Source organism: Heptranchias perlo, chromosome 45, assembly GCF_035084215.1.
Source record: "Heptranchias perlo isolate sHepPer1 chromosome 45, sHepPer1.hap1, whole genome shotgun sequence".
In the NCBI taxonomy this organism is placed as follows: Eukaryota; Metazoa; Chordata; class Chondrichthyes; order Hexanchiformes; family Hexanchidae; genus Heptranchias; species Heptranchias perlo.
Window position 1 is genome coordinate 2,838,564 of NC_090369.1, and position 22,348 is coordinate 2,860,911.

The 22,348-nt window shown below is 54.1% G+C and overlaps 1 protein-coding gene across 4 annotated transcripts in view; it reads left to right on the plus strand.

Moving 5' to 3' along the window:
- Positions 1 to 22,348, plus strand: part of LOC137306814 (fibulin-1-like) — a 53,425-nt gene that overhangs the window by 7,494 nt on the left and 23,583 nt on the right. For 3 of the 4 annotated variants that reach the window (XM_067976204.1, XM_067976207.1, XM_067976206.1), the window contains exons 2-4: positions 14,513 to 15,188; positions 16,621 to 16,788; positions 17,285 to 17,396. In XM_067976204.1, the coding sequence (XP_067832305.1) occupies positions 14,525 to 15,188; positions 16,621 to 16,788; positions 17,285 to 17,396 (944 nt within the window). In that variant the 5' untranslated portion in view covers positions 14,513 to 14,524. Of the gene's footprint in view, positions 1 to 4,932; positions 5,051 to 14,512; positions 15,189 to 16,620; positions 16,789 to 17,284; positions 17,397 to 22,348 lie in introns of all 4 variants that reach the window. The other variant, XM_067976205.1, reaches the window with a different exon arrangement.

The window sequence follows — 22,348 nt, forward strand, 5'->3', positions numbered from 1 at the left end:
TTATCCCTCAACCGACATCGCTAAAAAAAGAGACGACCTGGGTCGTTATCACGTTGCCGTTTGTGGGATCTTGCTGTGCGCAAATCGGCTGCCGCGTTTCCCGCACGTTGCAACAGCGACTGCACTTCAGACAAGTACTTAACTGGCGCTGAAGCGATTTGGGACGTCCTGAGGTCGTGAAAGGTGCTATAGAAATGCAAGTTCTTTCTTCACCCGCCTGGGATGGGTTGGGGTCCCAGGTCCCAGAGGTGAAAGCTGACACTTGTGCAGCCCAGTGCAGGACACGTATGGTAATGCGTGTGTGCGTGTAGGTATGCATGTGGCAGGCTGTCTGCTGAACAGCCCTCGACAAGAAGTCTCCCCTCTGGCTGGTATCAGCCCATCTTTGAAGTAGTTCCTTTCCCTTTTATTGTTTGACTGATGTAGTGTGTTGTTTGTTTCGTTCTATGTTTATTCGCCCCTCCCCCCGCCCCCCCCCCCCCGAGTCACATCTGGTTCCTCTATACCTCGCTCGAAGAATGTCGCACAGATGTGCGGCCTTGTTAGTTGTGGGAAGCTTTAACCGTTTGCGCTGCTCAAAAACAGGAAGTGCCCCAGTCCACGTCCAAAGGGGAAAGAAAGAACTTCGTAGGATAGGATCGTACAGCACGGAAGGAGGCCATTCGGCCCATTGTGCCCGTGCTGGCTCTTTGAAAGAGCAATCTGCTTCCTCCACCCTTTCAGGCAGCGCATTCCAGACTATAACAACTCGCTGCATAAATAAAATTCTCCTCATCTCCCTTCTGGTTCTTCTGCCAATCGCCTTCAATCTGTGCGTCCTCTGGTTACCGACCCTCCTGCCACTGGAAACAGTTTCTCCTTATTTACTCCATCAAAACCCCTCATGATTTTGAACCCCTCGATCAAATCTCCCCTTAATCTCCTCTGCTCTAAGGAGAACAATCCCAGCTTCTCCACTCTCTCTCCAAAATACCAAAGTCCCTCATCCCTGGTACCGTTCTGGTAAATCTCCTCTGCACCCTCTCTAAGGCCTTGACATCCTTCCTAAAGTGCGGTGCCCAGAATTGGACACAATACTCCGGCTGAGGCCTAACCAGTGATTTCTCCAGCGCCTTCCGCGACCTCAGGACGTCCCAAAGCGCTTTACAGCCAATGAAGTACTTTTGAAGTGCGGTCACTGTTGTAATGTGGGAAACGCGGCAGCCAATTTGCGCACAGCAAGATCCCACAAACAGCAAATGTGATAATGGCCGGGTCATCGGCTTTTAGATGTTGGTTGAGGGATCAATATTGGCCCCAGGACACCGGGGAGAACTCCCCCTCTGCTCTTCTTCCAGTGGTGGCTGTGGGATCTTTCACATCCACCTGAGAGGGCAGACGAGGCCTCGGTTTATCGACTCATCTGAAAGACGGCACCTCCGACAGTGCAGCCCTCCCTCAGTGCTGCTTTGGAGTGTCATCCTAGAATTTTGTACTCTCCTCCCTGGAGTGGGGCTCGAACCCACGACCTCCTGACTCGAGAGGCGAGAGTGAGACCGACTGAGAGGTTAACGTTTCGGGCGGAGAGCTTTCATCATGCCGTAGCTCATTTTGGTTTTCCCGTTTGTCACTCCCCCTCCTCTCCTGAAGCCGCTGACTCTGGCCAGCACCCCTCGCTTCTGCGCTCGGGCGGCATGACGGTGGGCTACTCGACTGTAGAGGGCGTCGCAGCCGAGTCCCAATCCCGTCACCATCTGTCATCCTACACTTTCCAACGGGGATGACTGGTTAGTTGTCAGGAGCAGGAATCCCGGCAGATATTTCCTGTCTCTGTTTGTTGGAGTTAATTGTAGTGCCTCCCCCAACTCTCCATATACCAGTGCTCGCTGTCCCTTGGCGACCCTTTGGGATGTTTTACTGTGTGGGGGATGCTATATAGATGCTAGTTCTTGTATATAATGCATTTACTGTATTTGTTTTTAATTCACTACTCCGCTATACCTGCCTCTATTCTCTGCTCTGTGGTGGCGGAGTGCGTGACTTTGCTTGTCGATTGGAAGGAGGGTCTCTTATTAATTGGCACAAGAATGGTGCAAAAAGGTCAGAAATGGGGATGTTCGCTGATGATTGCACAGCGTTCAGTTCCATTCACAGCCCCTCAGATAATGAAGCAGTCCGTGCCGGCATGCAGCAAGACCTGGACCACATCCAGGCTTGGGCTGATAAGTGGCAAGTAACATTCAGCGCCAGGCAATGACTATCTCCAACAAGGGAGAGTCTAACCCCCTCCTCTTGACATTCAACGGCATTACCATCGCCGAATCCCCCACCATCAACATCCTGAGGGTCACAGTGGACCAGCCACATAAATACTGTGGCTACAAGAGCAGGTCAGAGGCTGGGTATTCTGCGGTGAGTGACTCATCTCCTGATTTCCCAAAGCCTTTCCACCATCTACAAGGCACAAGTCAGGAGTGTGATGGAATACTCTCCACTTGCCTGGATGAATGCAGCTCCAACAACACTCAAGAAGCTCGACACCATCCAGGACAAAGCAGCCCGCTTGATTGACACCCCATCCACCACCCTAAACATTCACTCCCTTCATCACCGACGCACTGTGGCTGCAGTGTGGACCATCCACAGGATGCACTGCAGCAACTCGCCAAGGCTTCTTCGACAGCACCTCCCAAACCCGCGACCTCTACCACCTAGAAGGACAAGGGCAGCAGGCACATGGGAACAACACCACCTGCACGTTCCCCTCCAAGTCACACACCATCCCGACTTGGAAATATATCGGCCGTTCCTTCATCGTCACTGGGTCAAAATCCTGGAACTCCCTAACAGCATTGTGGGAGAACCTTCACCGCACAGACTGCAGTGGTTCAAGAAGGCGGCTCACCACCACTTTCTCAAGGGGCAATTAGGGATGGGCAATAAATTCTGGCCTTGCCAGCGACGCCCACATCCCCAGAATGAATAAAAAAAATCGCTACCTCTCTTTCTTTCTCTCTCTCTCTGCCTCTCTTTCTCTCTTTCTCTGCCTCTCTTTCTCTTTCTCTCTCTCTCTGCCTCTCTTTCTCTCTCTCTCTGCCTCTCTTTCTCTCTCTCTCTGCCTCTCTTTCTCTCTCTCTCTGCCTCTTTCTTTCTCTCTCTCCCTCTCTTTCTTTCTCTCTCTCTGCCTCTCTTTCTCTCTCTCTCTCTCTCTGCCTCTCTTTCTCTCTCACCCATTTCAGACTCTGACCAGAGTTGACAGGGCAGCTTGCTCTGTGCAATGTCCTGTAGGCCTCCTCCTCTCCTGTACGGTGCAGGGAGACCCAGCGTATGGTGCCTGCGGCCCTGCTCACCCGGTACAATGGAGCTTCAGTTCAGCTCGTGCTTGTTACCGACTGGCACGAAATCCGCCCCAGGCACAGAGAGTTGCAAGAAATCCTGCTTAAAAAACAAATGGGGTGAAACCACCTGAGTGAACTTGAGCCAGTAAAATTTAAAGAGGATTACGCAGCTTCTTTCAAAAGTGAGGCGCCCAGGACAAGGCACAGAGAGCAGGACAAGGTTGAAAAGAATGTACCTGCCCTGGGAGTGTTTGATGGGTCAGTGTAGAGGGAGCTTTACTCTGTATCTAACCCTGTACCTGCCCTGGGAGTGTTTGACGGGACAGTGTAGAGGGAGCTTTACTCTGTATCTAACCCGTACTGTACCTGCCCTGGGAGTGTTTGATGGGACAGTGTAGAGGGAGCTTTACTCTGTATCGAACCCTGTACCTGCCCTGGGAGTGTTTGATGGGACAGTGTAGAGGGAGCTTTACTCTATATCTAACCCGTACTGTACCTGCCCTGGGAGTGTTTGATGGGACAGTGTAGAGGGAGCTTTACTCTGTATCTAACCCTGTACCTGCCCTGGGAGTGTTTGATGGGACAGTGCAGAGGGAGCTTTACTCTGTATCTAACCCGTACTGTACCTGCCCTGGGAGTGTTTGATGGGACAGTGTAGAGGGAGCTTTACTCTGTATCGAACCCTGTACCTGCCCTGGGAGTGTTTGATGGGACAGTGCAGAGGGAGCTTTACTCTGTATCTAACCCGTACTGTACCTGCCCTGGGAGTGTTTGATGGGACAGTGTAGAGGGAGCTTTACTCTGTATCGAACCCTGTACCTGCCCTGGGAGTGTTTGATGGGACAGTGTAGAGGGAGCTTTACTCTGTATCGAACCCTGTACCTGCCCTGGGAGTGTTTGATGGGACAGTGTAGAGGGAGCTTTACTCTGTATCGAACCCTGTACCTGTCCTGGGAGTGTTTGATGGGACGGTGCAGGCGATCTATAAATGCAACTTTTTTTTTAGTATAGTCATTGTTGTAAAGTAGGAAACGCCAATTTGTGCACAGCAAGATCCCACAAGCAGCATATGAGATGAATGACCGGATAATCTGGTTTTATTAATGTTGGTTGAGGGATAAACATTGTCTCTTCCCCCTGCCCCCACTGCTCTTCATCCAATAGTGGCTGGGGGATCTTTTACATCCACCCGAGAGGGCAGACACGGGGCCCTCAGGTTTAACATCTCATCCGAAAGACGGCACCCTCCGACAGCGCGGCGCTCCCTCGGTACTGGCCACCGGGGTTTGGGGAGCGTCGGGCCTGGATTATGTGCTCAAGTCTCTGGAGTGGGATTTGAACCCGCGACCTCCTGACTCGAAAGTGAAACCAGCAGATCCAAGAAACGGGGAAGGGGAGAGGTGATGAGAACAGAGACCAGAGCTGGAGGGACAGAGGGTGCAAAGAAGCTGCTGGCGTGGAGAGAATATAAATTTCTCAATTTCAAAGGATGTGGAGCAGCCTTGCAGACAGGAGCCTAGTAGGGGCTATTCCTAACACACATGGCAGGCACTCCGGCCTGTGTAAACTGTAACAGATGAGCAGGAATTACTACTTTTTTTTGCCTATTGTGTAGTGCCTCGGAGTATTTAGATACGGATACACCTCCCCAGAACGGTGCTCTTTCAAACCTTTCCTTCGCACCGGCCTTTGCACAGGGGACTGGGAGGACTCTGTCTGCTTCTGGTTACCAGGTGAGTGCTGGAGTTGAAAGTTCTCTCCCCGAGGGGCCCTGTCGCTCCCTGATGTTTAATTGAGGGCCACGATCCTAGGCCGTGTCTCTCCGAGTGGGTCCAGAGGGATGGGACGCGGGTCTGTGTCTGCGATTCCCCCGCACGGTGATGGGACGCGGGCCTGTGTCTGCGATTCCCCCGCACGGTGATGGGACGCGGTTCTGTGTCCAAGATTCCCCCGCACGGTGATGGGACGGGGGTCTGTGTCTGTGATTCCCCCGCACGGTGATGGGACGTGGGTCTGTGTCTGCGATTTCCCCCACACGGTGATGGGACACAGGTCTGTGTCTGCTGCTGTCTGTGTTACTCCTGTATTACTCTGGCTGTCCGGGTCACTCCTGTATTACTCTGGCTGTCCGGGTCACTCCTGTATTACTCTGGCTGTCCGGGTCACTCCTGTATTGCCCTGGCTGTCCGGGTCACTCCTGTATTACTCTGGCTGTCCGGGTCACTCCTGTATTACTCTGGCTGTCCGGGTCACTCCTGTATTACTCTGGCTGTCCGGGTCACTCCTTTATTACTCTGGCTGTCCGGGTCACTCCTGTATTACGCTGGCTGTCCGGGGTCACTCCTGTAGTACGCTGGCTGTCCGGGGTCACTCCTGCAGTACTCTGGCTGTCCGGGGTCACTCCTGTATTGCTCTGGCTGTCCGGGTCACTCCTGCAGTACTCTGGCTGTCCGGGGTCACTCCTGTATTGCTCTGGCTGCCCGGGTCACTCCTGCAGTACTCTGGCTGTCCGGGGTCACTCCTGTATTACTCTGTCTGTCCGGGTCACTCCTGTATTACGCTGGCTGTCCGGGTCACTCCTGTATTGCTCTGGCTGTCCGGGTCACTCCTGTATTGCTCTGGCTGTCCGGGTCACTCCTGTATTACTCTGGCTGTCCGGGGTCACTCCTGCAGTACGCTGGCTGTCCGGGTCACTCCTGTAGCGCTCTGGCTGTCCGGGGTCACTCCTGTAGTACTCTGGCTGTCCAGGGTCACTCCTGTATTACTCTGGCTGTCCAGGGTCACTCCTGTATTACTCTGGCTGTCCGGGGTCACTCCTGCAGCGCTCTGGCTGTCCGGGGTCACTCCTGTAGTACTCTGGCTGTCCAGGGTCACTCCTGTAGTACTCTGGCTGTCCAGGGTCACTCCTGTATTACTCTGGTTGTCTGGGGTCACTCCTGTATTACTCTGGCTGTCCGGGGTCACTCCTGTATTGCTCTGTGTATTGGTGTCTCGGGTTAATCCCCTGTCACTGTGTGTCTGTGTGAGATGGGACTCTGGGTTATTACAGCTCCTGGCCTGCGTTCAGCTGTTTGATTTTGATACTGGGTGACACTATTTCCAGGCAATTGCTCTTGCTACTAGTCCCCGCTTGTCTTTCCTACTGTGCATGTCCCAAACAGTGGAATGTCTGCTCCCAGGCAATTCCTCGTGCGGGTGTTTCAGTCTCCTAAAGGCGAGCCTCAATCTCAGCTTCACTTTAGCTCGGGGGGGCGGGGGGGCTCCAGATGTTCAAATAATAATCTTATATTTTTTTTTTTCTCCTGCCACTTGCTTTGCCGACCCTGGTGTCTCGGCGAGTGTTCGGACAAACCCGGCTTAGAACTGAGCCGCACGGAGGTGGTGGTGAGGAACAGGCCCCTTGTCCGTACAGAATTAGCCACTGGTTCCTTGCGGGGGGCTGGGGGGGGGGGGCGTGCCACCCTCCCACGCCTCACCCGAGCGGCCGCCCTTCGGGTCCGAGCCAAGACCGGCGGGCGCCCCGGGCGGGGCTATTCGACTGCGGAGGCCGTCGCTGATCCCCACCCATTGGCCGCCTGCACTTCCTGACCGGAGTTGCTCAGACGGCGAACCCGGGAGCAGGAATTCCCGGCCAATTAACAGCACCGTGGGAGGCGGCGGTGGGACGGGCGATAAACGCCGGCCTCGCCAGCGACGCCCGCACCCTGAGGACGGAAGGCCGATCTCGGCCGGGGACGCCGTTAACCCGGGGGGGGGTGGGGGTGCCGCACATCTGCCCCCGTTCTCCCCGGCACGGTGAGGGTCGGAGGGGAAGCTCTGTAACGTGGCTCACGTGGACGCCAAGCTCGGACATGCGCCCCTGCCATGGTGGGGGGGGCGGTGGTGAACACCGCTCGTGGAACTGTGCCCTGGCAGGAGAAGAGGCAAGAAAGGATGTAGTGCGGCCTTTCTGTGGATCACCCAGTAGCTGCCCTGCAAGTAAACAGGCTGATTTCTTCTAATCTGGACCAGATTTCAGGCAGCTTCGTCTGGGAATCATAACGGAGGGCAGAATTGGCTTGTGCCTTTTCCCCCTCCTCCCTCTCCAGTCCCTCGTCCTTTGAACAGATTTACTAGCGCCCGAGGCGGTTAAAATCCCGCTGCGTCAACCCGGCGTCGTCCGCCGTTCACCCCCCCCCCCCCACCGCCCTCCCGATTTCCCTCTCCTCGTCGGCCTGTCTGCCAGCGCAGCCGCGGCCCAGGACGGACTTCTGGCCGGCGGGCTATTCGACTGTGGAGGCCGTCGCCGATCGCTCACCCGTCGCCCGCCTGCGCTTTCCGACAGGAGTTTGTTGAGGCGGCGCATCTGGGAGCAGGAATCCCGGACGACTTTTCCCCCTCCCGAGTCCAGGGGCGCGGAGTGCCAAGTTCGGAGCCCCCCCCCCTGCCTCTGCCTCAGGCTGAGATCGACTCGAACTGGGGGCCGTTTTTTGGCTCAGTTCCACAGGGTATCAGCCGGGGTGGCTCGGTCGGTCTCACTCTCGCCTCTCAAATCGGAAGGTCGTGGGTTCGAGCCCCCGCTCCAGGGACTCGAGCCCCGTAATCCAGGCCCCGAGCCTCTCCCGGTGCCGGTACTGAGGGAGCGCCGCACTGTCGGAGGGGGCCGTCTTTCGGGCGAGACGTTAAACCGAGGCCCCCCGTCTGCCCCCCTCGGGTGGGACGTAGAAGATCCCACGGCCGCTATTGGAAGAAGAGCAGGGGGGCGGGGGAGTTCTCCCCGGTGTCCTGGGGCCGATATTTATCCCTCGATCAACATCACTTAAAAAAAACCAGATGATCTGATCATTTATCACATTGCTGCTTGCGGGATCTTGCTGTGCACAAATTGGCTGCGGCGTTTTCTACATTACAGCAGTGACCACACTTCAAAAGTACGTCATTGGGTGTAAGACGCTTTGGGGCGTCCTGAGGTGGTGAGAGGTGCTGCAGAATTGCAAGTTCTCCCGTCCTTTTCACTTGCGAGTTGCGTGCTGAAGCCCTGTCTTGCTGTTCCCCTGGGTTTTAAGGATCCCACAGCATTATTGGAAGAAGAGCAGAGGGAGTTCTGCTGTCCTGGAGCCAACGTTCCTCAATCAACGCCACCAAAAAAAAAAACCCCAAACTTAACTGCTCGTCCATCTCATTTACCGTTTCCGGGATCTTGCTGTGTGCAATTTGGCTGCTGTGATGCAGAGTCACTTCAAAAGTACTCTGTCGCCTGTGAAGCGCATTGGGACATGATAAGCTGCTGCATATCAGGGATGGGGAACTGTGATGTGGAAATACCATGACCCTCTCCCAGTTATCTGTGGGTTAACCGTTCCCTCTCTTCCAGTTAGCTGTGGGTTAACTTTTCCCTTGGCCCCCTCTCCCAGTTATCTGTGGGTTAACCGCTCCCTCAGCCTGTCTCTCCCAGTTATCTGTGGGTTAACCGTTCCCTCTCTTCCAGTTAGCTGTGGGTTAACTTTTCCCTTGGCCCCCTCTCCCAGTTATCTGTGGGTTAACCGCTCCCTCAGCCTGTCTCTCCCAGTTATCTGTGGGTTAACCGCTCCCTCTCTCCCAGTTATCTGTGGGTTAACCGCTCCCTCTCTCCCAGTTAGCTGTGGGTTAACCGTTCCCTCGGCCCTCTCTCTGTTAATCCTGTGCTGAAGGCTGGCAGTGTTTCAGAGGGACGTCTTTCCCATATGGACACAATCATGCGGTTAGCCGGCTAACAGGTTTGTAAAGCCAGCATCTGGCTGTAATGGGAAGCGGCCCGCTCTGACTGCCTTTGTAGTTAACCCTTTGAAAGGTGTTGGATGCCTGCTTTCAAGTAAGGCTCCCGGTAAGTCATGCCCACTATCAACACCCTGCCTCGTTTGGCTGACAAACACTGCCCTTCTCTCCATGACAAATAATCAACAACTTGCATTTATACAGAGCCTTTAATCTGGTAAATCGTCCCCAAGGCCCTTCGCAGGACCGCAAATCAGACAAAATTTGACACTGAGCCACATGAGGAGATATTAGGACAGGTGACCAAAAGCTCGGTCAAAGAGGGAGGTTTTAAGGAGAGTCTTAAAAGGAGGAGAGAGAGAGACGGAGAGGTTCAGGGAGGGAATTCCAGAGCTTAGGGCCGAGGCGGCTGAAGGCACGGCCGCCAATGGTGAAGCGATGGAAATCGGGGGGTGTGCAAGAGGCCGGAATTGGAGGAGCGCAGAGATCTGGGAGGGTCGTAGGGGCTGGAGGAGGTCACAGAGATAGGGAGGGGGGGCGAGGGCCACGGAGGGATTTGAAAACAAGGATGATGATTTTAAACCGGGATCCAGTGTAGGTCAGCGAGCCCAGGGGGGGCGATGGATGAACGGGACTCGGTGCGAGTTAGGATACGGGCAACAGAGTCCTGGATGAGCTCAAGTTTACGGAGGGTGCAAGGCAGGAGGCAGCTCGGGGGGGACATTGGAACAGTCAAGTCCAGAGATACCAAAGGCACGGATGAGGGTTTCAGCAGCAGATGAGCTGAGATGGGCGATGTGGAAGAAGACGGTCTTGGTGATGGAGCAGATGTGGGGTCGGAAGCTCATCTCAGGGTCAAATAGGACGCTGAGGTTGCGAACGGTTTGGTTCAGCCTCAGACGGTGGCCAGGGGGAGGGTTGGAGTCGAGAAGTTTCCTCAAGATGGTACAAGTAGCTTTTTGGCCACATGGAACAATCGGATCCCGGGAGATATCCCTGCTCTGCGCTGAGCCTTGAGGAGGCCCCAACAAACTCGAGCACCTGGGTGAGGGACTCTGCTCCTGATCACTGTCCCGTTAACTCCTGCTGGAATGTGGGCCCATCTGTAGGGTGCAGACAGTAGGGGGCGCTCTTCAGCGGGGTGGGGGCTTTACTCTGTATCTAACCCTGTACCTGCCCTGGGAGTGTTCGATGGGACAGTGTAGAGGGAGCTTTACTCTGTATCTAACCCTGTACCTGCCCTGGGAGTGTTTGACGGGACAGTGTAGAGGGAGCTTTACTCTGTATCTAACCCTGTACCTGCCCCGGGAGTGTTTGATGGGACAGTGTAGAGGGAGCTTTACTCTGTATCTAACCCTGTACCTGCCCTGGGAGTGTTTGATGGGGACAGTGTAGAGGGAGCTTTACTCTGTATCTAACCCTGTACCTGCCCTGGGAGTGTTTGACGGGACAGTGTAGAGGGAGCTTTACTCTGTATCTAACCCTGTACCTGCCCTGGGAGTGTTTGACGGGACAGTGTAGAGGGAGCTTTACTCTGTATCTAACCCTGTACCTGCCCTGGGAGTGTTTGATGGGACAGTGTAGAGGGAGCTTTACTCTGTACCTAACCCTGTACCTGCCCTGGGAGTGTTTGACGGGACAGTGTAGAGGGAGCTTTACTCTGTATCTAACCCGTGCTGTACCTGCCCTGGGAGTGTTTGATGGGACAGTACAGAGGGAGCTTTACTCTGTATCTAACCCGTGCTGTACCTGCCCTGGGAGTGTTTGATGGGACAGTGTAGAGGGAACTTTACTCTGTACCTAACCCTGTACCTGCCCTGGGAGTGTTTGATGGGACAGTGTAGAGGGAGCTTTACTCTGTATCTAACCCTGTACCTGCCCCTGGGAGTGTTTGACGGGACAGTGTAGAGGGAGCTTTACTCTGTATCTAACCCTGTACTTGCCCTGGGAGTGTTTGACGGGACAGTGTAGAGGGAGCTTTACTCTGTATCTAACCCTGTACCTGCCCTGGGAGTGTTTGATGGGACAGTGTAGAGGGAGCTTTACTCTGTACCTAACCCTGTACCTGCCCTGGGAGTGTTTGATGGGGACAGTGTAGAGGGAGCTTTCCTCTGTATCTAATCCGTGCTGTACCTGCCCTGGGAGTGTTTGATAGGACAGTATAGAGGGAGCTTTACTCTGTATCTAACCCATGCTGTACCTGCCCTGGGAGTGTTTGATGGGACAGTGTAGAGGGAGCTTTACTCTGTATCTCACCCTGCACCTGACCCTGGGAATGTTTGACGGGACAGTGTCGAGGGAGCTTTACTCTGTATCTAACCCTGTACCTGCCCTGGGAGTGTTTGATGGGACAGTGTAGAGGGAGCTTTACTCTGTACCTAACCCTGTACCTGCCCTGGGAGTGTTTGATGGGACAGTGTCGAGGGAGCTTTACTCTGTATCTAACCCTGTACCTGCCCTGGGAGTGTTTGACGCGACAGTGTAGAGGGAGCTTTACTCTGTATCTAACCCTGTACCTGCCCTGGGAGTGTTTGATGGGACAGTGTAGAGGGAGCTTTACTCTGTATCTAACCCTGCACCTGACCCTGGGAATGTTTGATGGGACAGTGTGGAGGGAGCTTTACTCTGTATCTAACCCTGTACCTGACCCTGGGAATGTTTGATGGGACAGTGTGGAGGGAGTTTTACTCTGTATCTAACCCTGTACCTGACCCTGGGAGTGTTTGACGGGACAGTGTAGAGGGAGCTTTACTCTGTATCTCACCCTGTACCTGCCCTGCGAGTGTTTGATGGGACAGTGTAGAGGGAGCTTTACTCTGTATCTAACCCTGTACCTGCCCTGGGAGTGTTTGACGGGACACTGTAGAGGGAGCTTTACTCTGTATCTAACCCTGTACCTGCCCTGGGAGTGTTTGATGGGACAGTGTAGAGGGAGCTTTACTCTGTACCTAACCCTGTACCTGCCCTGGGAGTGTTTGACGGGACAGTGTAGAGGGAGCTTTACTCTGTATCTAACCCTGTACCTGCCCTGGGAGTGTTTGATGGGGACAGTGTAGAGGGAGCTTTACTCTGTATCTAACCCTGTACCTGCCCTGGGAGTGTTTGATGGGACAGTGTAGAGGGAGCTTTACTGTGTATCTAACCCTGTACCTGACCCTGGGAATGTTTGATGGGACAGTGTGGAGGGAGTTTTACTCTGTATCTAACCCTGTACCTGACCCTGGGAGTGTTTGACGGGACAGTGTAGAGGGAGCTTTACTCTGTATCTCACCCTGTACCTGACCCTGGGAATGTTTGATGGGACAGTGTGGAGGGAGTTTTACTCTGTATCTAACCCTGTACCTGACCCTGGGAGTGTTTGACGGGACAGTGTAGAGGGAGCTTTACTCTGTATCTCACCCTGTACCTGCCCTGCGAGTGTTTGATGGGACAGTGTAGAGGGAGCTTTACTCTGTATCTAACCCTGTACCTGCCCTGGGAGTGTTTGACGGGACAGTGTAGAGGGAGCTTTACTCTGTATCTAACCCTGTACCTGCCCTGGGAGTGTTTGATGGGACAGTGTAGAGGGAGCTTTACTCTGTACCTAACCCTGTACCTGCCCTGGGAGTGTTTGACGGGACAGTGTAGAGGGAGCTTTACTCTGTATCTAACCCTGTACCTGCCCTGGGAGTGTTTGATGGGGACAGTGTAGAGGGAGCTTTACTCTGTATCTAACCCTGTACCTGCCCTGGGAGTGTTTGACGGGACAGTGTCGAGGGAGCTTTACTCTGTATCTAACCCTGTACCTGCCCCTGGGAGTGTTTGATGGGACAGCATAGAGGGAGCTTTACTCTGTATCTAACCCTGTACCTGCCCTGGGAGTGTTTGATGGGACAGTGTAGAGGGAGCTTTCCTCTGTATCTAACCTGTGTTTTACTTGCCCTGGGAGTGTTTGATGGGACAGTGTGGAGGGAGCTTTACTCTGTATCTAACCCTGCACCTGACCCTGGGAGTGTTTGATGGGACAGTGCAGAGGGAGCTTTACTCTGTATCTAACCCTGCACCTGACCCTGGGAATGTTTGATGGGACAGTGTGGAGGGAGCTTTACTCTGTATCTCACCCTGTACCTGACCCTGGGAATGTTTGATGGGACAGTGTGGAGGGAGTTTTACTCTGTATCTAACCCTGTACCTGACCCTGGGAGTGTTTGACGGGACAGTGTAGAGGGAGCTTTACTCTGTATCTCACCCTGTACCTGCCCTGCGAGTGTTTGATGGGACAGTGTAGAGGGAGCTTTACTCTGTATCTAACCCTGTACCTGCCCTGGGAGTGTTTGACGGGACACTGTAGAGGGAGCTTTACTCTGTATCTAACCCTGTACCTGCCCTGGGAGTGTTTGATGGGACAGTGTAGAGGGAGCTTTACTCTGTACCTAACCCTGTACCTGCCCTGGGAGTGTTTGACGGGACAGTGTAGAGGGAGCTTTACTCTGTATCTAACCCTGTACCTGCCCTGGGAGTGTTTGATGGGACAGTGTAGAGGGAGCTTTACTCTGTATCTCACCCTGTACCTGCCCTGGGAGTGTTTGATGGGGACAGTGTAGAGGGAGCTTTACTCTGTATCTAACCCTGTACCTGCCCTGGGAGTGTTTGATGGGGCAGTGTAGAGGGAGCTTTACTCTGTATCTAATCCGTGCTGTACCTGCCCTGGGAGTGTTTGATGGGACAGTGTAGAGGGAGCTTTCCTCTGTATCTAATCCGTGCTGTACCTGCCCTGGGAGTGTTTGATGGGACAGTATAGAGGGAGCTTTACTCTGTATCTAACCTGTGTTTTACTTGCCCTGGGAGTGTTTGATGAAGACAGTGTAGAGGGAGCTTTACTCTGTATCTAACCCTGTACCTGACCCTGGGAATGTTTGATGGGACAGTGTGGAGGGAGCTTTACTCTGTATCTAACCCTGTACCTGACCCTGGGAATGTTTGATGGGACAGTGTGGAGGGAGCTTTACTCTGTATCTCACCCTGTACCTGCCCTGGGAGTGTTTGATGGGACAGTGTAGAGGGAGCTTTACTCTGTATCTAACCCTGTACCTGCCCTGGGAGTGTTTGATGGGACAGTGTCGAGGGAGCTTTACTCTGTATCTAACCCTGTACCTGCCCTGGGAGTGTTTGACGGGACAGTGTAGAGGGAGCTTTACTCTGTATCTAACCCTGTACCTGCCCTGGGAGTGTTTGATGGGACAGTGTCGAGGGAGCTTTACTCTGTATCTAACCCTGTACCTGCCCTGGGAGTGTTTGATGGGACAGTGTGGAGGGAGCTTTACTCTGTATCTAACCCTGTACCTGCCCTGGGAGTGTTTGATGGGACAGTGTAGAGGGAGCTTTACCCTGTATCTAACCCTGTACCTGCCCTGGGAGTGTTTGACGGGACAGTGTCGAGGGAGCTTTACTCTGTATCTAACATATCTCGATCTCTCCCACAGGTTTACCGAGTCATGTCTGCTCTGAAGAGAAGGGGCTTCCAGACTGCCTGTGGTGGGATCTTACTGTGCTGTGCCCTGGTAATGTCGGGGGCACTGGCGCAGAACGACTGCACCGGCGTCGAGTGCCCCGCGTTGGAGAACTGCATCGAGGAGACCCTGGAGACCGGGGCTTGCTGTGCCAGCTGCTTGCAGTGGGGCTGCAAGTGCGAGGGGTACGAGTACTACGACTGCCTCTACGCCGGGCACCGGGGCGGCAAGGTCCCGGCCGGCACCTCCTACTACGTGGACTCCGGCAGCACCGAGTGCAAGTGCCCGGAGGGCGGTGGGAAGATCCGCTGCAGCTTCATCCCCTGCCCCGAGCTGCCCAAGAACTGCATCAAGTCCTTCCAGCCGCACGACGGGTGCCCCCAGTGCGCCAGGCTGGGCTGCGTGAGCAGCGGGCACAAGTACCCGGCCGGGCACTCGTTCCGGGTGGAGCCGTGCACCGTCTGTCACTGCCTGAGCTCGGGTTCCCTGATGTGCACGCCCGACCCCGACCCGGGCTGTGGGCGGGAGGAGAACGGGCTGGAGCCGACCGACGGGGTCCTCTCCGACCAGAAAGACCCGTCGAGGGGGCAGGGGGCAGAGGCCCGTCGGGAGACGGAGGAGAGGGCGGCTCCGACCGACGGCAAGAGAGGTGAGCTGCGGGGCATCCACGGCGTCGGAGGAGGGGGCGGGGTGGAAGGGGAGGGGAGGAGGGGCGGGGTGGAAGGGGAGGGAGGGGGCGGGGTGGAAGGGGAGGGAAGGGGCGGGGTGAAGGGGAGGGAGGGGAAGGGGAGGGAGGGGAAGGGGAGGGAGGGGGCGGGAAGGGGAGGGGAAGGGGAGGGAGGGGGCGGGAAGGGGAGGAGGGGCGGGGTGGAAGGGAAGGGGAGGGAGGGGGCGGGGTGGAAGGGGAGGGGAGGGAGGGGGCGGGGTGCAAGGGGAGGGAGGGGGCGGGGTGGAAGGGGAGGGAGGGGGCGGGAAGGGGAGGAGGGGCGGGGTGGAAGGGGAGGGGAGGGAGGGGGCGGGGTGGAAGGGGAGGGAGGGGGCGGGGTGGAAGGGGAGGGAGGAGGAGAGGGTCATCTTTGAGGGGGCGGTAGTGGAGACAGAGAAAGCTGAGGTGGGGGTGGGGGGGTGGGTTGTGGGAGCGAGAGAGTGCTCGTGTGAACCTGAGCCATTTAGCCCATGTATTCCTGGCTAGGGCTGAGTTGGCTCATCTAAGCCTGGGTGTCCGCAAGAGGCCTCAACGTCTCTGGGCCAGGGACCTTGAAAGTTCACACTTCCTAATCAGTATCCAGCGAAAGTAGGTGGGCTCTGCTGCGATGCCCCGCCTAGTCGAAGTGCCTGCCGATTCTAGGCTCTCATGTCTTTTTATTTATTCGTTCATGGGATGTGGGCGTCGCTGGCGAGGCCGGCATTTATTGCCCATCCCGAATTGCCCCTTGAGAAGGTGGGTGGTGAGCCTCCTTCTTGAACTGCTGCAGTCCGTGTGGTGAAGGTTCTCCCACAGTGCTGTTAGGAAGGGAGTTCCAGGATTTTGACCCAGCGACGATATATTTCCAAGTCGGGATGGTGTGTGACTTGGAGGGGAACGTGCAGGTGGTGTTGTTCCCATGTGCCTGCTGCCCTTGTCCTTCTAGGTGGTAGAGGTCGCGGGTTTGGGAGGTGCTGTCGAAGAAGCCTTGGCGAGTTGCTGCAGTGCATCCTGTGGATGGTACACACTGCAGCCACGGTGCGCCGGTGGTGAAGGGAGTGAATGTTTAGAGTGGTGGATGGGGTGCCAATCAAGCGGGCTGCTTTGTCCTGGATGGTGTCGAGCTTCTTGAGTGTTGTTGGAGCTGCACTCATCCAGGCAAGTGGAGAGTATTCCATCACACTCCTGACTTGTGCCTTGTCGATGGTGGAAAGGCTTTGGGGAGTCAGGAGGTGAGTCACTCACGTCAGGGACGCTCAGTGAGGTTGAGGCCCTGTCGAGCGGTCGGCAGCCCCAACGACGAGTTAGGAAGGTTGGGGGGTGAAAATTGTGGGTCGGGGGCGGGGTGAGGGTGGGTGGCGTGAAATCAATTGAATACACACTGTGCTTCGAGCAGCTTCTGCCAGAGCTGAGCCTGAGGGGGGCAGGAGGCTCGCGGCCTTGAACGGCGATGAGACGAGAGGCCTGATGGCCACCAGCTCCCAACAGGCGCGATCCGTCGTGGCGCAGGAGGTGGAGAAGAACCAGACCAGCCCTCTGCAGCTCAGCCGCACGACCGAGAGAGGTGGGTGGTCCTCCGGGTACTGTCGAGTGGCCTAACTCTCCGTTAAAACTGTTGTGGTGGTGGGGTACGGGGGCTGATTCAAATAATGACCAGGCGCCGTATAAGCTGAAAAGACAAACCGACATCACTGGAGCAGATTATCTGGTCATTTATCACATTGCTGTTTGTGGGATCTTGCTGTGCGCAAAATGGCTGCCGTGTTTCCTACATCACAACAGTGACCGCACTTTCAAAGTAATTTATTGGCTGCAAAACGCTTTGGGACGTCCTGAGGTTGTGAAGGGCACTGGAGAGATGCAATTCCTTCCTTCCTCTCTCCATTGCCCCTCCCCGTCTGCCCCCCCGCGCCCCTCCCCGTCTGCCCCCCCGCGCCCCTCCCCGTCTGCCCCCCCGCGCCCCTCCCCGTCTGCCCCCCCGCGCCCCTCCATCTCTGTACTTTGTTTTAATTCTCGGGTTTTCCTCGGATTGACTTGTGCGTTGTGTTTGATTTTCGCAGCGGTATTTGAGGAATCCCTCGCCTCGTGCTGCGCTGCTGGGAGTCGCTGGGCAGTCGAGGATGGCAAATGCCTGAAGATTTCATCCCACGGAGGGGACTCTGAGCTGTGCAGGTCTGTTTACCATTACTTCACTCCGGAGCTCTCCCCTAATGGAGCTGGACCCTGGATTTCACACCTCAGGGATCCTTCATCAGGAGTTAGTCTCACTCTGTGGGATAAAAGACTCTCTTAACATCTTCCAGTTCGGACGAAAGGTCCTCGACCTGAAACATTGACTCCATTTTCTCCACAGATGCTGCCTGACTTGCTGAGCTTCTCCAGCATTTTCTGTTTTTACTTCAGATTTCCAGCATCTGCAGTATTTTGCTTTTGAGTTACTGTGTGTGTGTGTGTGTTACTGTGTGTTACTCTGTCTGACTATCTCTGTGTGTATGTCAGACTAACTGTGTGTGTCAGACTAACTGTGTGTGTGTGTGTGTGTGTCAGACTAACTGTGTGTGTGTGTGTCAGACTAACTGTGTGTGTGTGTCAGACTAACTGTGTGTGTGTGTCAGACTAACTGTGTGTGTGTGTGTGTCAGACTAACTGTGTGTGTGTGTCAGACTAACTGTGTGTGTGTGTGTGTGTGTCAGACTAACTGTGTGTGTGTCAGACTAACTGCGCGTGTGTGTCAGACTAACTGCGCGTGTGTGTCAGACTAACTGCGCGTGTGTGTCAGACTAACTGCGCGTGTGTGTCAGACTAACTGCGCGTGTGTGTCAGACTAACTGCGCGTGTGTGTCAGACTAACTGCGCGTGTGTGTCAGACTAACTGCGCGTGTGTGTCAGACTAACTGCGTGTGTGTCAGACTAACTGCGTGTGTGTCAGACTAACTGCGTGTGTGTCAGACTAACTGCGTGTGTGTCAGACTAACTGCGTGTGTGTCAGACTAACTGCGTGTGTGTCAGACTAACTGCGTGTGTGTCAGACTAACTGCGTGTGTCAGACTGTGTGTGTGTGTCAGACTGTGTGTGTGTGTCAGACTAACTGTGAGTGTGTCAGACTAACTGTGTGAGTGTGTCAGACTAACTGTGTGAGTGTGTCAGACTAACTGTGTGTGTGTCAGACTAACTGTGTGTGTGTCAGACTAACTGTGTGTGTGTCAGACTAACTGTGTGAGTGTGTCAGACTAACTGTGTGTGTGTCAGACTAACTGTGTGTGTGTCAGACTAACTGTGTGTGTGTCAGACTAACTGTGTGTGTCAGACAGTGTGTGTGTCAGACTGTGTGTGTGTCAGACTGTGTGTGTGTCAGACTGTGTGTGTGTCAGACTGTGTGTGTGTCAGACTGTGTGTGTGTCAGACTGTGTGTGTGTCAGACTGTGTGTGTGTCAGACTGTGTGTGTGTCAGACTGTGTGTGTGTCAGACTGTGTGTGTGTCAGACTGACTGTGTGTGTCAGACTGACTGTGTGTGTCAGACTGACTGTGTGTGTCAGACTGACTGTGTGTGTCAGACTGACTGTGTGTGTCAGACTGACTGTGTGTGTCAGACTGACTGTGTGTGTCAGACTGACTGTGTGTGTCAGACTGACTGTGTGTGTCAGACTGACTGTGTGTGTCAGACTGACTGTGTGTGTCAGACTGACTGTGTGTGTCAGACTGACTGTGTGTGTCAGACTGACTGTGTGTGTCAGACTGACTGTGTGTGTCAGACTGACTGTGTGTGTCAGACTGACTGTGTGTGTCAGACTGACTGTGTGTGTCAGACTGACTGTGTGTGTCAGACTGACTGTGTGTGTGTCAGACTGACTGGTGTGTGTGTGTGTGTCAGACTGACTGGTGTGTGTGTGTGTGTCAGACTGACTGTGTGTGTGTGTGTGTGTCAGACTGACTGTGTGTGTGTGTGTGTGTCAGACTGACTGTGTGTGTGTGTGTGTGTCAGACTGACTGTGTGTGTGTGTCAGACTGACTGTGTGTGTGTGTGTCAGACTGACTGTGTGTGTGTGTGTGTCAGACTGACTGTGTGTGTGTGTGTGTGTGTGTGTGTGTCAGACTGACTGTGTGTGTGTGTGTCAGACTGACTGTGTGTGTGTGTGTCAGACTGACTGTGTGTGTGTGTGTCAGACTGACTGTGTGTGTGTGTGTCAGACTGACTGCGTGTGTGTGTCAGACTGACTGGTGTGTGTGTGTGTGTCAGACTGACTGGTGTGTGTGTGTCAGACTGACTGTGTGTGTGTGTGTGTGTGTCAGACTGACTGTGTGTGTGTGTGTGTGTGTCAGACTGACTGTGTGTGTGTGTCAGACTGACTGTGTGTGTGTGTCAGACTGACTGTGTGTGTGTGTGTCAGACTGACTGTGTGTGTGTGTGTCAGACTGACTGGTGTGTGTGTGTGTGTCAGACTGACTGGTGTGTGTGTGTGTGTCAGACTGACTGGTGTGTGTGTGTCAGACTGACTGTGTGTGTGTGTCAGACTGACTGTGTGTGTGTGTGTGTCAGACTGACTGTGTGTGTGTGTGTCAGACTGACTGTGTGTGTGTGTCAGACTGACTGTGTGTGTGTGTGTCAGACTGACTGTGTGTGTGTGTGTCAGACTGACTGTGTGTGTGTGTGTCAGACTGACTGTGTGTGTGTGTGTCAGACTGACTGTGTGTGTGTGTGTCAGACTGACTGTGTGTGTGTGTCAGACTGACTGTGTGTGTGTGTGTCAGACTGACTGTGTGTGTGTGTGTCAGACTGACTGTGTGTGTGTGTGTCAGACTGACTGTGTGTGTGTGTGTCAGACTGACTGTGTGTGTGTGTGTCAGACTGACTGTGTGTGTGTGTGTCAGACTGACTGTGTGTGTGTCAGACTGACTGTGTGTGTGTGTGTCAGACTGACTGTGTGTGTGTGTCAGACTGACTGTGTGTGTGTGTGTCAGACTGACTGTGTGTGTGTGTGTCAGACTGACTGTGTGTGTGTGTGTCAGACTGACTGTGTGTGTGTGTGTGTGTCAGACTGACTGTGTGTGTGTGTGTGTGTGTGTGTGTGTCAGACTGACTGTGTGTGTGTGTGTCAGACTGACTGTGTGTGTGTGTCAGACTGACTGTGTGTGTGTGTGTGTCAGACTGACTGTGTGTGTGTGTCAGACTGACTGTGTGTGTGTGTCAGACTGACTGTGTGTGTGTGTCAGACTGACTGTGTGTGTGTGTCAGACTGACTGTGTGTGTGTGTCAGACTGACTGTGTGTGTGTGTGTCAGACTGACTGTGTGTGTGTGTGTCAGACTGACTGTGTGTGTGTGTGTCAGACTGACTGTGTGTGTGTGTCAGACTGACTGTGTGTGTGTCAGACTGACTGTATGTGTCAGACTGACTGTGTGTGTGTGTGTCAGACTGACTGTGTGTGTGTGTGTCAGACTGACTGTGTGTGTGTGTGTCAGACTGACTGTGTGTGTGTGTGTGTCAGACTGACTGTGTGTGTGTGTGTGTCAGACTGACTGTGTGTGTGTGTCAGACTGACTGTGTGTGTGTGTCAGACTGACTGTGTGTGTGTGTCAGACTGACTGTGTGTGTGTGTGTCAGACTAACTGTGTGTGTGTGTCAGACTAACTGTGTGTGTGTGTGTGTGTCAGACTAACTGTGTGTGTGTCAGACTAACTGCGCGTGTGTGTCAGACTAACTGCGCGTGTGTGTCAGACTAACTGCGCGTGTGTGTCAGACTAACTGCGCGTGTGTGTCAGACTAACTGCGCGTGTGTGTCAGACTAACTGCGCGTGTGTGTCAGACTAACTGCGCGTGTGTGTCAGACTAACTGCGCGTGTGTGTCAGACTAACTGCGCGTGTGTGTCAGACTAACTGCGTGTGTGTCAGACTAACTGCGTGTGTGTCAGACTAACTGCGTGTGTGTCAGACTAACTGCGTGTGTGTCAGACTAACTGCGTGTGTGTCAGACTAACTGCGTGTGTGTCAGACTAACTGCGTGTGTGTCAGACTAACTGCGTGTGTGTCAGACTAACTGCGTGTGTGTCAGACTAACTGCGTGTGTCAGACTGTGTGTGTGTGTCAGACTGTGTGTGTGTGTCAGACTAACTGTGAGTGTGTCAGACTAACTGTGTGAGTGTGTCAGACTAACTGTGTGTGTGTCAGACTAACTGTGTGTGTGTCAGACTAACTGTGTGAGTGTGTCAGACTAACTGTGTGTGTGTCAGACTAACTGTGTGTGTGTCAGACTAACTGTGTGTGTGTCAGACTAACTGTGTGTGTCAGACAGTGTGTGTGTCAGACTGTGTGTGTGTCAGACTGTGTGTGTGTCAGACTGTGTGTGTGTCAGACTGTGTGTGTGTCAGACTGTGTGTGTGTCAGACTGTGTGTGTGTCAGACTGTGTGTGTGTCAGACTGTGTGTGTGTCAGACTGTGTGTGTGTCAGACTGTGTGTGTGTCAGACTGTGTGTGTGTCAGACTGTGTGTGTGTCAGACTGTGTGTGTGTCAGACTGTGTGTGTGTCAGACTGTGTGTGTGTCAGACTGTGTGTGTGTCAGACTGTGTGTGTGTCAGACTGTGTGTGTGTCAGACTGACTGTGTGTGTCAGACTGACTGTGTGTGTCAGACTGACTGTGTGTGTCAGACTGACTGTGTGTGTCAGACTGACTGTGTGTGTCAGACTGACTGTGTGTGTCAGACTGACTGTGTGTGTCAGACTGACTGTGTGTGTCAGACTGACTGTGTGTGTCAGACTGACTGTGTGTGTCAGACTGACTGTGTGTGTCAGACTGACTGTGTGTGTGTCAGACTGACTGTGTGTGTGTGTGTGTCAGACTGACTGGTGTGTGTGTGTGTGTCAGACTGACTGTGTGTGTGTGTGTGTGTCAGACTGACTGTGTGTGTGTGTGTGTGTCAGACTGACTGTGTGTGTGTGTGTGTCAGACTGACTGTGTGTGTGTGTCAGACTGACTGTGTGTGTGTGTGTCAGACTGACTGTGTGTGTGTGTGTCAGACTGACTGTGTGTGTGTGTGTGTCAGACTGACTGTGTGTGTGTGTGTGTGTGTGTGTCAGACTGACTGTGTGTGTGTGTGTCAGACTGACTGTGTGTGTGTGTGTCAGACT